The sequence below is a fragment of the Stegastes partitus genome, unplaced genomic scaffold (genome assembly GCF_000690725.1).
Source record: "Stegastes partitus isolate 25-593 unplaced genomic scaffold, Stegastes_partitus-1.0.2 Scaffold1477, whole genome shotgun sequence".
Lineage (NCBI taxonomy): Eukaryota > Metazoa > Chordata > Actinopteri > Pomacentridae > Stegastes > Stegastes partitus.
The window spans coordinates 1-15817 of NW_007579208.1; the positions used below are offsets into that span (position 1 = coordinate 1).

Here is a 15817-nt window from a genome sequence, read left to right on the forward strand (position 1 = left end):
AGTTACGCATGGTAAAAACTAACATCTAGATCTCCACAGGAACATGGCGCCTTATCTGTTTAACCTTCTGTGAGCCAGACTTTAAAAAAAAAAAAGGAGAGTCTGGATACAAAATGCTCTTATTTGGCTCACACAGGGTTAAAATGCTTCTATCCTGATTGAATCTGCATGCTGGGCTTCCCAAAGGGACCCGTCTATCGCTGGTGTTTGGGGGGAGAGGAACTTCTGCACCGTCCGTGGTGTCCTCATTAACATCACAGTTCAAACTCAAAGAGCTGAAGTTAACTTATTCAATGGTCTCGCAATCAAATGAGAAAATATGGAAAAAACAAAACAGCTATGAATCTACAGAACACACACAAGCACACACACAGAGGTTCATATAGTCAGAGAAGAAGAAGAAGAAGAAGAGGAGGTAAACACAAATCTAACATCCTGACTACGGCTCACAGAAAGGAATGATTAGCAGAAGATTTGTCAACGCACACTTAACAACATCACAGTCAAACAAACACACACAGCTTTCTCTCTGAGTTCATGTGCATATGGCTCATCCTGGAGGCCACACATACTGAGTGGTAACTGAAGTGGCTGGGGGAGGAGGGTGGGGGAGGCGGGTGACACGCATCACAACACCTTTGCATAGAATCTCCACTGCTGTGGAGCTGCTTCTCTACGTCTGTCAACAATGCTGCAATAAAGGGGCACAAATGATTTGATTCAGAGAACAAAAACGTAAAAGGAGACACCAGCTGAGACATTCTGCAGTGTTCACAGTGAGGTTTCTGATTTTGATGCTGCGGCCTTTAAAAGTGTGAAGCTTCTGAACCCATTAACACCAGAGTCTTCTAACTTAGAGGCTGTTATGAAACTACTGATTTGTCTTTAGACGTCAACTTTGGCCTCTATTTGCTTGGCAACAGAGTTTCGCTCCAGGAAGCCAAATTACTCAGCTGAAAAAAAGTCGTAGACTGGTTTGATGTGACAGCTCTTTCAGAAGACTCTGGTAGACCGACTGTAACGGACACAGCACACACACTTCACACGGCCTGGAAACATGGCCACAGACACACACACACACACACACAACTAAAACACCCTGAACAAAAATGGAAACAGGTGTTCTACATAGGGAGGAAGAAGAACTCAAATGAAACACAAGGAGGGTAAAAACAGGAGTACCGTATTAGTAAACAGCTCATCCATCATCTCACACATTTACACTAAAAGGAGGTTTCAGAGGGGTGAGAACAGAGGGAGGAGGGGGGAGAGAGAGAGAGAGAGGCGAGTGTTGTCATGACGACTCAATCGCTTCTCTGGAGGTGGAGAGATGCATCATCGCTCTGAGCATGCTCAGATGGTGTTGATGCAGCATCAGTGGGTCCCTGCTCCGTCACCGTGGCGACCACTGCAGCCTCTACGTTTCTATGGGAAACAAACAGAATGATGTTCAGTGTTCACCTGAGCAGGTTGGATTCCATCCGTCTGCGTCGCTTTGTTGTTGTCATTCCACCTGTTTGTGTCCAGTGTAACTAATCAGTGCTGACGTGTGAATGATACGGATACCGTTTCGCTCTGATAACGTCAGTTCATGGTGGGTTTCTGGAGATAAATAAGCAGCAAATATGCTGCTTGCTATGCAGAACTCCACAGTTTGCTGCTTAAGTTTGTCATTTGAGTGCCGACATCTCGTCATTGTATTCAGTGTGTAACTGAGGTTAAACAATCTCAGGTAATACTTGGAACTAATATGTCAATACAGCTGCACTGACAGACAACTGGAAACTATTTAGACAATCAAATAATCACTGTAGTTATTTTTGCAGGCAAAGCGAGAAGATTTAACGCTTCTATCGTCGTATGTGAAAGTAAACTAAATATCTTTGGACTCATGGTTGGACAAAACAAGATGTTTTAAGATGTCAGCTTGGGATGCAGGAAATAAAAATGCACTTTTTGTTTTTTTACTCTTTGACACCTACACAAAGAAAGCAGATTGCTGGATTAATCAATAATTAGCCTTTGACAAGCTTTCTAGTAACAAAAAGAGCAGATAATGTGTTCTTCTGTCAAAACAGCCAAAGTGCAGCTGACTATCAGCTCCACGTTGACAGCTCTCCTGGTCGTAGCTTTTACCTTTGTATTGCATAATATTTCATCAGTTTCCACGATGAGAGCACAGGTTCTTTACTAGTCGTTGATTTAATCCATAAAAACTCATCTCTGTGTATCAAAGTTACATATTTTGATGTGTTTTCTTTCTGAAAATAATTTCTTAATTCCTTAAAATGGCTTAAATGCAACTCTGTGCTGTTGTTGACTCGACCATGTGCAGATCTATGAAGTCCCAGCCTGTGACTCTGTTCAAACACCAAAGCTATTCTACGCTCCACACTGGCAAGTTTCAATATTGGAGTAATTCAGCCAAACATGTTCAAACCTGAAACCGATTCTGATGAAGAATAATTATAGAGAAAGCCGTACACTGCAAGTCGACAGGACTGATTCTCGAGGTTTATTAGAAGCAGTGTTTACCTGTGGGCTCATCCTGAATCTGTTCCTCTGTCTCAACAAACTCTGCTGCTGCAAAAAGGAAAACACAGGCAAAGGTAAGAACAAAAAACATGAAAAATCCTTCACAAAGCGTCTGAATATACAGGACATGTATCTACACTGAAACATGGTTCATTTTAGTAGAAGTCAAGAGTGTGTTTATCACCTTCTTCTGCTGCCTCCTCTACTTCTTGTGCTGCTTCTTCTTCTTCTGTCTCTGTGACTGTGGAAAAAATAAAAACATTTCAAATCATGAAAAACTGTAATCTTCTAAAAACAGAAACAATTATCAGATTATTTTAATATGTAAAGACACCAAAACATCATCGTTATCAGCTCAAGCACTCCAGATGTTCAGTGTACGTACAGTTTAGGTAACACCTCAGCAAACGTACTCAAGAGCAAGGAAACCACAATAAAGTCCTCTCTAATCTGTGTTACTGGACTAATAGCACACTAAGTTTTCACTGAGGTCAAATGAGCCTCCTGAACTTTAATCAGTGCTGATAGTTCAGTTATGAGTTACGACTGACTGATAAAAGTGTTCTTCATCCACTGGACACAAACTGTCAGCAGAGTGACCAAGTCTAATCATAAACTTGTGAAAAAAAGGAATCACAGGACTTTACAAAATGTAGTTATTTAATTATTATTATTATTATGACATTTATTGAGCTGTGTGTCCATCCAGCATTTATTTTCTCCGCAGCAGAATCGTATGCATCCACTTTGAAAAGAAGCGCTGCTCTCAGCATCCCTGTGCGGTTTTTCTGCAGCCACTCTGCACGCTTCTATTTAAAAATCTCTTTAGAAAGTGTTGCTGTTACAAACACTCCTGTTCTGGTAACCAGTTATATGCGGAGGACTCGTCACACTTGAAACCAAACCCATGTATCATGGGGCACTCTGTTTTGTAATGAAGCGCTCCCCTGCTGCCTGTCAGCATTTTTCTGCCTCTGAAGAACAGTAAATGGAAACACTTACCCGAACTCTCTGTGAAAAAGCAAATCTGCAAAACTATTGTTTAAGGCTAAAAGTGAGGATCCAAGTCAAAAACTGAGTATCTTAACAACACTAAATCCCACTGGTCTACCTCATCCTTTTACTTGTATCTCCTTTCTTCCTACCTGGTACTGTCTGCTCCTCCATTACTTCTTCTTCAGGAGCTTCCTCTGCAGCCTCCTCTTCTGCCTGCTCCTCAACCGGTTCTTCTGAAGGAGCTGCCTCCTCTTCTTCAGCGGGTTCCTCAGCGGGTTCCTCAGCGAGTTCCTCAGCGGGTTCCTCAGCGGGTTCATCGGAAAGTTCCTCAGCGGGTTCCTCAGCAGGTTCGTCTGCAGGTGCCAACTCCTCCTCTTCGTCCGCTACGTCTTCAACAGCTTCTTCTGGAACCGTCTCCTCTTCAGCAGCCTCCTCCACAGGTTCCTCTGCAGCAACTGCCTCCTCCTCCTCCTCTGCTGCTGCTGCTGCTACATCCTCAACGGCTTCGTCATAAGTTTCTGCCTCCTCTTCAGGTTCCTCCTCAGCAGCTTCCTCTGCAGGAGCAGCCTCCTCTTGTTCAGCTGGCTCTTCGACAGCTTCTTCTGAAGGAGCGCTCTCCTCCTCTGCAGCCTCAGCCACCTCCTCTGCAGCGGCCTCCTCCTCAGCAGCAGGTTCCTCCACTGCCTCCTCTACTGCAGTCTCCTCAGCTGCTGGTTCTTCCTCAGCTGGAGCGTCCTAATCGTGCAAAATTGTTAATTAGTTGAAATTAGTAACAGCAGTTGTTGATGTCAGCTAAATGTTTATTGACTCTTTTTTCTTTCCCTCCTTTTGTTGGTCTTCCTTCATTACATTTGGCGTTGTGTACTTCTTTAGGTGCTTGTTTTATATGTAAATGTTCAATTTAATTATCGTAAAATCAGTGGAAACTATACTAAGTGGTACATAAAAAATAATGACAACAACAATAAGAAGAGCAATAATAACAAATTTACTTGCTGAAACTGTTGCTGAATGATTATCTGTATAGTATTCATTTTATTATTATTTTTTTAAAATTCCCAGATGCTTCATTTTTTTCAGAAACTAAAACATTCTGATGTTCTATAAATTAATGATTGAAATGAATAACTTACACATGTTGTCTGCAAAAGTACGTGCAACAAAGGAAGGCACAATTTAATTGTGAATTTGCAACAATAGGTTCATTATGAGGTCAAACTATACAAGACAGTGTGGGTGAGTTCTTCCTTTATGCCTGCACCTATTTATACCGCAATAAATGGTACAAGCACAAATCCTTAGAAACAAAACAAACTGAAGCTCATACAAAAAGAAGTCCAGTTGCTTTTTACAAAAGCTCAGAGGATTACCAAGACCAGGACAACTGAAAATCTACACAGACACAAGCTAATACAAAGTAGAAAAGAGTGGGTGAAACACTGATTGCCAGCAGGAGGCAGAAGATTTACATTTTAAAATTGTAGCAGCGTTTTTTTTAGGCTGTGAGGAGCAGTATTAACAGTGTGCAGGTCTAAATTCCTGCTGCTACTACTGTCCTTCCCTATGTGTGACACAGATTAGTATTAGTAGAACAGTTCAAATGGAGCTTCACACTTAAAGGGGGGGAAAAAAATAAGGGAGGTGTCTAAGTGCAGCTAATAAATATATTTTACGACACAGTAAGACAAAGAAATTTCTTTCTGCTCGTGTCATAAGTCAAGTATGAAATGTTGCAATGCACAAACAAAAGCCACATACCTCCTCAACGGGTGCATCCTCCTCTACAGCAAGAGGCTCCTCCTCCAGCACCTCTGGATCCTCCTCAAACACCTGAAAAGAAAACCACCACCAACATTAGCAGGTTTACATTTGAGTTCGCTCGAGTTTAAAAGGTGCTGTATGCAAGAATCCAAATGAACAGGTGAACCTCTCGCATTTACTGTACAACCAGACAAAACGTGTGCACGAGAAGCAGCAGAAAAATACGGTTTCAAAGGTAGGGACTGCATTAGAACAAAAAACAAACATGCATGCATGATAAAAACATGAAACAGAGAAGCTCCCATGAGAACACACAAAGAAAGAGTGAATTTATGCTCTGCTCTGGATGTTTTTTGCTGCTATATTAATGCTATACTTGTGTTCAAAATCCTGCAAACTGCACCTTTATGTGGCTCCGAAAATGAACTAAAGATTAAGCTTCTTGCATAAATTAGAATTTTTCAACTTTAAGCAGGGAAGTTGAAAAGGATGAAGAAAAACGTGATTCTGCAATTGGACACAGTTCTCAGATGGTCTTATAACCAATAACCAGGTCGGTACCAACCTCAGTTGTCTCCACAGGCTCTGGTTCTGGTTCAGCCTCAGGTTCTGGTTCTGGTTCAGGCTCAGATGCGACCACCTCAGGCTCATCTTCTACCTCAGGTTCAGGCTCTAGAGGGAAGAAGCAATGAGTCGTACTGATTTTTATGAAGTACAGACACACCTTCTTCAGCTATTCAGGCTTAGAACATGCATCATGTGACTGACTGTAGATTTTCACATTCAACAAAACATTCCTTTATAACAAAAAGTAGTCACCGAGACATTCACAAATATACACAGTGATGTACCTGGAGGTGGTGCAGTTGTTTCCTCTGCCACAACAGCTTCAACAACATCTTCCACTGGGACAGGGTCGGGTTCAACAATAGCTAAGGACAGAAGGGCATGATGTCAAACAAAAACAAAGCGACTTCAGTTCTAAAATTAAAAAGACTTTTATTTCACTAAATCTTGACTACGTACTTACCTGCACTGCTTTTATGAAAGTAGGCATTGAGACTTATCAATACAGGTCTAACTGATTACATTCCACTTTAAATACAGCTTCATGAGTCAGCAGTGTGATCAACCCGATACACATCTATAAAGTGATACAGGTTAAACCTGTATTAGGAATCTATTTGTCAGACAATCTTTTTTCACAACCCCAGAAACAGGCCTAACATGGATCAAACTCTGAATGAATGATTTAAACACTAAACAAAAACTCAGCTCCACACCTGCCTCACAATCTGCTTTTGATAGATTCGTGCATATTCACATAAATGACAGTCGACCCGTCTTCATACAAATAATGTCTACTCTCGCTGACACCAGATGCGACGCCACATTTTAAATGCAGTTTTCCTGCAATGACAGTAAAAATGCCTCAAAAGCAGGCATGTATGACAAACGTGCCCCTAGGATACAGCTGTTCTAGGACAGAAAGGTTTGACTTTCTACCTTCTGGTGTCCTGGTTCTCTATGGTCAAGTTTTGCCAACTTAGCGTGGATTCATTTTTATTCTCTTAAGACCCTTGGTTAAACTGTCCTCATCCCACATAAATCATCGTCTTGTTTAAGCTCAAATTCTGACACTTATTTCATCAATTTCTCAAAGCCAGGAACTCAAAATTCCCCAAAAATTACAATAACACATATTAATGATCAATCAAAACACTATGAGACAGTTAAGGGCTCACAAAATATTATTATTGTTCTATATAGTGGGACTTAATTCCAACTTTCAGATTCAAGTTTTTTTCAGTATATTCAGTTAATTATATTTATTCAGTTTCATTTTTTATCATTTCTTTTATACTTCACTCTTTATACTTTTAAACATAGTAAGCTACTGTGAGGAATAGACAAAAATAGATCAAATAGTTATACTATTATTCAACCATGCTTAGTTTTAGTTTTAAAAGATACACGCTTTATGAAGTTCTTCAGATGGCTAGCAAAATAAATTTAATTTTAAGAGCACTTCAGTTCTATTTCTCTTACTGAGATGTGTTCAAAGTGCACACAGCGCTTTAAAACTTTCACCACAGACTGTTGTACTGTTTCTGATAACAATACGACCTACAGCAAAAGTAGTGACACTATAACCCTCGGTCACTTCACAGCAGCTGTGTTTCTTCTTGCCTCATTACCTATTAGCAGTACGTTTATGCAGACAAAGTGTGCACCTACCTTCTGGTTCTGGTTCAGCCTCCACGGTCTCCACTGGGGCAGCGGCTTCTTCGCTACGAGACGTGACGACAACAGCCTTCTCTTTGAGTCCTACATGAGATGATGCACAGGTTGTTGGCACGATATAGATGTGTACAGTGTCGAGGCAGGGTATGTACTGTATGTGTGTGTGTGTGTAGCCACTGAATCAGCACATTATCAGTGCACCCTCAGTGACTGTAAACACAGAGATAACAAGCCAGGTTTGTGGGCAATTGCATACACAGATATGAAGTTATGTTTCATATAACATCATTCACACAAATTGGCATCACACTGCTGAAAAAGGTTTGGGTTTCCTTTGCTGGCACTTTAAACCTTAGTCAGCTATTTCAGAACCAAACATGGGCATATTCTGGTTTGTCTTGAACTGACAGAAAATACTTTTACAACATCATTTTATACAAGGTTTAGTGCAGCTCCTGCCCAAACTTGAAAACAACCTGGCTGACTTTAACAGATGCACAGGACAACCAACTGTTTTTGCCCCCTTCTTACAACCAGTCCAATTCCACTTTACTTTCTTGTTTACTTTGTTACAGTCCTGTTTTGTTTTTAGTAAAAGTAATAAGAGCACCTAGTTGAGTTACTGACACTGGCAGTTGAGTCACTTAGGCTGATAAATAATGAAAAAACAACAAAGTGTAAATGTACACATATGCTATAATTATCAAAATCAAGACATCCATTCATTTAACTTAAAGTCTTCTTTACTGACTGCACTGAGATACATATTTGCAGTATCTCCATTTGTTTATACTTATTTAAAAACTCTGTAAACTGCAGCTTTATAACAAAGCTCATTTAATATTGCTTTAAGTTCAATTACTACCATCACATACATCTCCAACATCAAAACCTGCACTTCTTAACAGGAGCGTCTTTTGTTTGTCCGTGAGCTGAATGTATTTTTCCCCAATGTCATCGCTCCTCCACAAACAGACTGAAAGTGACACTTGTTTTCTGATTGGCTTTGTTTCCAAGTGCTACTTTCAGATGGATATCTTCAAGACGATTTTTCCTGTCTTCAAAATGTGCACTCCTTCCTGTTCTTTGTGCACTTTTTCTGATGTGTTTTTAACTCATCATTAATAAATATTCTGTGGTGTCACATAACCACAATGGAAAAGTCTTTGGTTCAACATGTTTAGGATTTGTTTCATTTGCTTGAACACAATTTAAGTTTTGCTTTGGTTCATTGTTTTTTTTTGCTGACACGTTCTTGATGTGACGTTCAACCAATTCAGATGCTGAAGTTGTCAAGACTCACCATCGGACTAGTAGCAAAAAGGCTATACAGCTAAATGGAAAACACAAAAGGCTGTATGTATGTAGAGGAAGCTTCATTTGTGGATTCTTTCAGTCATTCTTGGAGCAAACATCAGATAGACCCATAAACATTTGTTTTTACACTTGAATGAAGAGCACCTACAATGATCCAGAAACTTTATTGACAAAAGAAAACAACACATTTGTCATCGTGAAACATAAATCTCCTTATTTTAGAAAAACTCACATTTTGTCACAAGTTTCCAACACTGGGGGTGTAAACGGTAGCCCAGTAACTGCCATTTAATCAACTCTAAATACGAGCATCATGAACAGAAAAGTACATCACACTTAATATCAACGCTTCACAGCATCATTTTTTCTATTCCCTGTAGTTTCTGTGCAACTCTTCCATTTTACCCATTGTTCTCTCATCCTTTAAGTGAAATGACAAAAATTGTTTGAAAAAATGAGGCTGGCTTCATGTCGAGGCCATACAAGGACTCCCAGCTGGTTACTGCATCAACCAAAGGTGTAGCTGCACTATACGACACAATCTGGTTTCTTTTAGGTTGCTGCAGCCCCTAAAGAGTCTTACCTTTGATAGTAACAGGAACATAGAAGCAGCTAGCTCGCTCCAGGACATGGAGCAGTTTTTAAAACTAGTAAATATGACACATAATATATTAAATTCATCAAACAGACAAGAAAATTACTTTCCCCCCGCTGCTGCTGTTGTTATGCTTCTAATCAACAAATTTGTTGACATTTTTCTATTTTAATTTTGCGAAATATTTTTTCATTGGCGACAAACTTGTGGACTGGTCAGTATGCAGATATACACAGAGGCCAAATAGGGCTGGGTATCATTTCAAATCAAAGTATTGTTTTCTACAAATTCCTTTTTAAGCGACATCAGACAAATGAAGCCAAACTCCTCAAAAAGTAGATTTTTGTAAAATTGGCAAAATTCTTGTTCAAAATCAGAAATACTTTTTTTTTGTGATTTTGAGTCTGACAAACATTTAATTTGGTTTTTGATTCTTGGCACTGACCAGAATGTGCCAGCACACCATTCCTTCCTGGGCCCTATTGTCTAGAATGGTTGACGCTGGCTTCCTATACGATCAATATATTCCTTTGAAAACTCATCACCTCAGACTTCATTTCTTGCCTCCTCTGTCAGATTTCTCAGCTTTATTTTTCTTTCTTTTCTCTCTGGCAGACTCTCTTCCTTTCTCCATGTCCTCTTCCTGTCCTTTCTTTCCCTCTCCCTCCCCTTTTTTCTCTGACTTCTCCTCTTTCTCCCCTCCTTTCTTCGATTTCTTGTCCCCTGCCTTCTCCTCCTTGCTCGTTTCTTCTTTTTTCTCATCCGGTTGTTTTGCCTTTTCCTTGTGTAGTTTCTCCAGAGCCTTCTCCATCTCTTCTTTCTCCATCTTTTCTTCCTCCTCCTTCAGCCTGGTGGCCACTCTCTCCTTCACCCTGGCTGTTATTTCCTTCCTGCCCAGCTCCAGCTCCTTCTCCTCCTCCTCTTTGGCCAGGAGCTGCCTGACTTCGGCCAGAGCCAGCTTAGCGAGCTTCTTGGCCTCCACTCGTTCATGGATGATGGCCAGCTGCTGCTTCAGAGCTTCCCGAAGCTTCCAGCCTACGTCTTTAGTTGTAGAGGTTTCTGAGATGGATGATCAACAACATAGTTTGGTGTTTCACCACAAAATAATTATTGGATGAGGGGCCATGCTCAGATTCACTCTGTTACTGGACATCACCACACTGCAGGCAGGTATGTGCACACCAGCGGATGAATTAGGAACATTTTTATCCACAGCCAGAGCACCCCCATGTCATACTGCTCTTACCGCCTCCTCCGAGCAGTTCGCAGACTTTGGAGACAAGACTGATTTGATATACTGAGTCTAAACAGGTATTTACACCTGTTTCTTAAAAATGTGCTAAAGTCAAGTTAATCTCATAGATTTCACAGGTTTAATACAAGTTTCACTCATCAAACACAGGCACAGATCTAGTCTCATTATCTTTAAATCTCCATAAACCAACTGTTAGAAAACTAGATAATAGCTCATAACTTCATCTATAAAAACAGCAGTTTATTTACAAAACACATCTGCCGGCTTTTAGTTTGTTTATCAAATAAAAACACACTCAGCTGGACCGCAATCAGTTGTGAGTATGTCAAACTTGACCCATTAGTGTCGTCCACACTGCAACACAGCACAGCTTCATGCATATGGCTGCAGGACAATACCTTTCTTAGCTCCTCTCCTGGCCTCATCTCCAGGTTTTTCATCTGATGTTACACAAAAATAAAACAAGAGTTACACCACTCCAGTCCGTTACATGGAAGACCTCTGTCGTATACACCATGAAGCGATCAGTCCATTAACAGAGCAGTTCATCCAGTAGCAGCTGCACTTAATGCACAAGCTATTTGCACAGCTCCATCAACTGTCATCCACCACAAATGCTATTTGAAGCTAATCTCAGCCTCAGGCTGCAGCGAAGCAACAACTTTACTTGGCATGGAACTTTGCTCTACATCAATGACAGACTGAACTCCAGTTCAGCTGCACAGAATGCAACTTTCACCTAATATTGCAATCAGGGCTAATGGCCGATGAAAAGCCAGATTCTGATCCACAAAAGCGACACATTTTCATGTACAGTGCAGCAAAAGGACACAGGGGCAGAGTTGAAGCTCAGCGGAAGAAAAATGCACCACTGTGACAACAGCTACCATGCAGGGAAACTATGCAGTATGCAGAAGTGTTTACTCGTTGAACAAAAGCTTCAAAGTTGTATCAACTGATGACTGAGGTTACCATGTCAGTTTTTTGTGGAACAACAAAGAAAATTAACTGGTTGTTTAAAGTGAAAATAATGTTTATGGCTTTATAGCAATGGCCAGCTTGAAGGTATTGTTTAGCCAGTTCTAAGGTCACCACAAAGTAAAGCAAACTAAGATATCTAAAGCCAGCAGCCCACCAAGGCCCAGAGAAGCTGCTCGCATTTTCCCCAGATACTCAGATCCTCTGGATCCTGCTTTTTTCCTCTGTCTCCTCCTGAACATAGGCACTGGGAGTTCTGGTTGGACTGGAAACATACAGATTGATAATACACAGAAAGACAGAAATAAATTGGTGTAAAGAAAGCAGTCCGAAAGATGTCTTCACTGCATTCTACTAGATGTAGGAAATGCTTTTATACTGCATTTCATTGTCTCAAGACACAAACACACACAGTCAGCTCATCCTTTTGGAAACTAACAACAGCTGCAGCAAACTATTTGGCCTTTTACACTAATGTTACAGAAGATAGAAAATTACCATATGAAGTGCAATATGACCAGTTAAGGAAAAATGCTACAAAGGTTAGTCCTGCCCGCCACTGAAGAGTCATGCAGCTGCCTCCCTCTGTTATAAACAAAAGCATTGAACACTTCTACCAATCTAGCACAGTTACAGTCCAACCCCTGAGCAGTGCAAGGCTTTTGATGGGAGGACATGAATCTCTGAAGTAGCTGTAAAATGAAGCAAGAGTGACTACTTTAATCTGACCCAGTAAGCTGTGAGAGCTCAGCAGACTGTCATCCAGACAGACGTGTACCTCTGTGTCTGCTTCTCTTCCTCACTCGGTGCACTCCACTCTGCTTATCTGACATTTAAATGCACACATACAAACACATGGGGAATAAATAAAAATGGAACCACATGAGCTAAATAATAAAGAATTAGTCACTCAAAACCACGTGCAAGCCAATGCAAAAATAACAGGTTTGATTCAATGTTAGTTCTGCAGCTTTACTATCTAAAATGCATCAGCACAATAACTGCTTCCAGACTATTCACACAATGACCAGCTTGTGTGCCTAAATATCAACTTTCAAAATATTTTTGGGATTACACAACAGCAGCATGCAAAACTAGATCTAAAATGAGTCAGCGGAAATGTGTTTTCCAAAATGTTTCATAGCTTTTATCGGTGCAAAAAGAAAGAATCACAGAAAAGGTCAAGTTAAAATAGATCAGGCTACTGCAAGAAAATGACTTTATCAAGTATTTTTGGCAGATATTTTAAGTGTAGGTGCGACGAAAACTGTGACAGAGCCAGCATCAGACAAGAGGACTGATTCATATATTCTGCCCATTAGGGAGACAGATTGAAAACAGACTGGTTTTCAGGTTGGCTCTCAATGGTCTGAAGGCCTCAGTTACTCAGGTTAAAGTCACTGGAGTTCTGTAAATCCTGTATCTTTCAGAGTTCATTTTATTGCTTCAACAGTATCGTCAAGTTTAATTATTCTGACAGGCGAAAGTTAAAGTCACTCCACCCAGAGCAGGAAGGGCCTGTTTCTGAATCGGGTGTCACCCATGCCTTCATAACCATCCAGTAAATTCACACAGAAACACACCCTGCCACATGCACAAGACAATACACCTGCGGCTAGTTGCAGCTGTCTAACGTTGTGGCAGTTATTACTTAACTATAGTTTGAAGAATCAAACATGCCTCCTGAATGCATCGGCCTTTTGTGACTCCTCGTCCATCACACCCTCCTAAAGCAGCATGCTGTTCTCTCACCTTTCACCTACAACACAACCAACACCAATTCTTTCTGCGCAAACCTAAGTATTAAATAAACATGTTTTAAGGTGTCATGGTTGGCAACTGCTGGTATGTGTCAGACACTTATTTATTATGGTTTGAGGGCAATGACAGAGTGAAATATGCTAGTGCGGAGCAGAGGAATGACTTAAACCAAAAACAACAATTCCAGCAGAGGACAAAAGAACCTGGAGGGATGGGAAGCACCCACTTGGCTTCATGTACTGCAATCCCACAAAGTTTCAGTGCCAGTGAATCCAAGACACTATTTCTTTATTGACACGTAATTTGCATCTGGATATGTGACCTGGTTAATGACATCTGATCACAAAGCTCTGATTTCGCATGTCAAAGTTTGTTGCCATTTTAAGTCTGCCAGAATTTTAAAATGCAAATCAGGCATCTAAGGTCAACAAAATGTATATGTGGACAAAAAGTGTAATTTCATTTTTAGTCAGTATTTCAGTCTTCATAGAGGTCAAGTTTCATGTGAGGTAAAGGTTGTCATCTGCCCATGTCAAAGAGTTACTATCACTATGTGTGTCCAAAGCCATTTTGAAGAACAACTGGTTCTTCAGAAGGTAATCATTACCAGTAGGGAAGCTTGCTGGTGCAAGATCACCAACGAACGTGATACTTTTCGGGAGAGTCACGCTTCTATACATTTCCTGTTGCGTGAAGTTGTGTGTAGTGTTTTGACATGCAGCCAAGTACCATAAAGAGGATTTTAAGTGACCTTTGGACTTTTGGTATGTGCAGATCCTTCTCTCAGGAGTATGACCAAGTGAAACAGATGTCATTTGCAAGCAAGACCAACTCCCAAGGTGGCCTGCATTTTATGACAGCTTTCTGACATAAAGTCATTAATTTATAGCTGCATTGATGTTTTTTTGTCTCTTTTTTTAAAATCCAGATTGAGATTCTACGGTAATACCAGATAGAAAAGTGGGTCCAACACAAAACCAAAAGCCTTGGTCTTGACAGAAGTTTACAAAAGTACAAATTCATGCCTATTGTGCCATATGTCCAAGAGTCTTGAGTAAATGTTTTCAGTATCAGTTTTTATGCCATGCAGCCATAGGAAAGAAAGGGACAACTGAGCAGCTGTCCAAGTGCAAATCATCTTTGCGTTTCACGTTATTTATATAATATTGTTGGCTGTTGCCACCAGGGTTGTGCAGAAAATGTATTAACAGATTTTTAAAAAAGGTTGAACAGAACTTATAAAAGTGTTCCTGAGTATCAGTTCCATATCCAGGCGGAGAAATCGACATCGTAGAAAATGCCTTCTAAAGGACTCTACTTTTTTTTAAAGATTCTGCTGGAGCAAGAATGAAGTTTGTCACGTTTGACAGTAGGTGAAACCTGGGTAGGGCCAACAGCATGCAGCTCGACTGGAGATTTATAAATCTCAAGCTACTGGTTGGGGTAAAGTTGTCAAAACCTGCAAAAGCAAGCAGAGAAAAATATTGTATAACAGTTTTTCCAACACAGTAGCTGTAGCTGCTGGATGTTGAGGCCCCTCAGTTAAAAACAAAGTGCAGGTTCACTGGACGGCTGCATTTGAACCGAGGCTATTGGTTATGTAGGCCGACTATAACGATCTTCTGCCCCTGATTTCCATCATCTTTTGCTCCTCTTCTTCTGACTACTCCTTCATCCTCGTCCTCATCGTCCTCCTCCTGCACCTCCACAACTCCTCCTGAGGCACCGCGTTCATCCTCCTCCTCCAGGGGCTCCAGTGGGTTTATCAGACCGTACAGGAAAGTGAAGAAACCGTTTAACCAATCAGAGCCGCCCTCCTCCACTTCTTCTAACCAATCCAGAACCTCGGTTTCGCCCTGACCATCGCCCTCACTGGTCAGGCCTACGCAAACAAGAGGAGGGGAAGGGATGGAGGCATGGGTGGATGGAGGGGAAGTTTGGGAGCAAAACGTGTGGACATAAAGGAAAGAAAGTGGAACAAACTAATAGAAAGGCAGAAAAAAGAAAGATGGAATCAAATGAAGACAAAAGATGTACTGAAGAGGGTTAAGAAAAGGAGGAAAGAGAAGAAGGGAAAGAAACAAGGGGAGAAGGTAAGAGAAGTTTTAAGCGTAGGTTAGGCAGCGAGGGAACTACTCAGGCTCTATCACAAGCAGAGAGTCGGACTGTCTGCACATGATCAACAAAATGACTTTGTTTTAGCTCGAGTCATTGTTTTATATTGGACAGTAATGATCCTGAATAATAAAGCAGCGTGAAATCAAAGACTTCTTGTTAAAAAATCTTAATGATGCATCATTGCACATTGTTTCTCATGTGTAGACAGTCTTGGAATCAGAGTCAGCACAGAAAAAAGAGGAAAAGCTGAAGCCGGG

General features: G+C 40.8%; 1 protein-coding gene across 5 annotated transcripts in view; it reads right to left on the minus strand.

The window, feature by feature from the left end:
• Positions 1-6: 6 nt before the first annotated feature.
• asph (aspartate beta-hydroxylase) overlaps positions 7-15817 on the minus strand; it is a 31889-nt gene continuing 16078 nt past the window's right edge. For 4 of the 5 annotated variants that reach the window (XM_008299885.1, XM_008299887.1, XM_008299883.1 and 1 more), the window contains 8 exons: positions 7531-7620; positions 6144-6224; positions 5858-5964; positions 5290-5361; positions 3681-4266; positions 2720-2776; positions 2536-2583; positions 7-1425 (listed from right to left, as the gene is read on the minus strand). In XM_008299885.1, coding sequence (XP_008298107.1) covers positions 1418-1425; positions 2536-2583; positions 2720-2776; positions 3681-4266; positions 5290-5361; positions 5858-5964; positions 6144-6224; positions 7531-7620 — 1049 coding nt within the window. In that variant the 3' untranslated portion in view covers positions 7-1417. The remainder of the gene's footprint in view (positions 1426-2535; positions 2584-2719; positions 2777-3680; positions 4267-5289; positions 5362-5857; positions 5965-6143; positions 6225-7530; positions 7621-15817) is intronic. The other variant, XM_008299884.1, reaches the window with a different exon arrangement.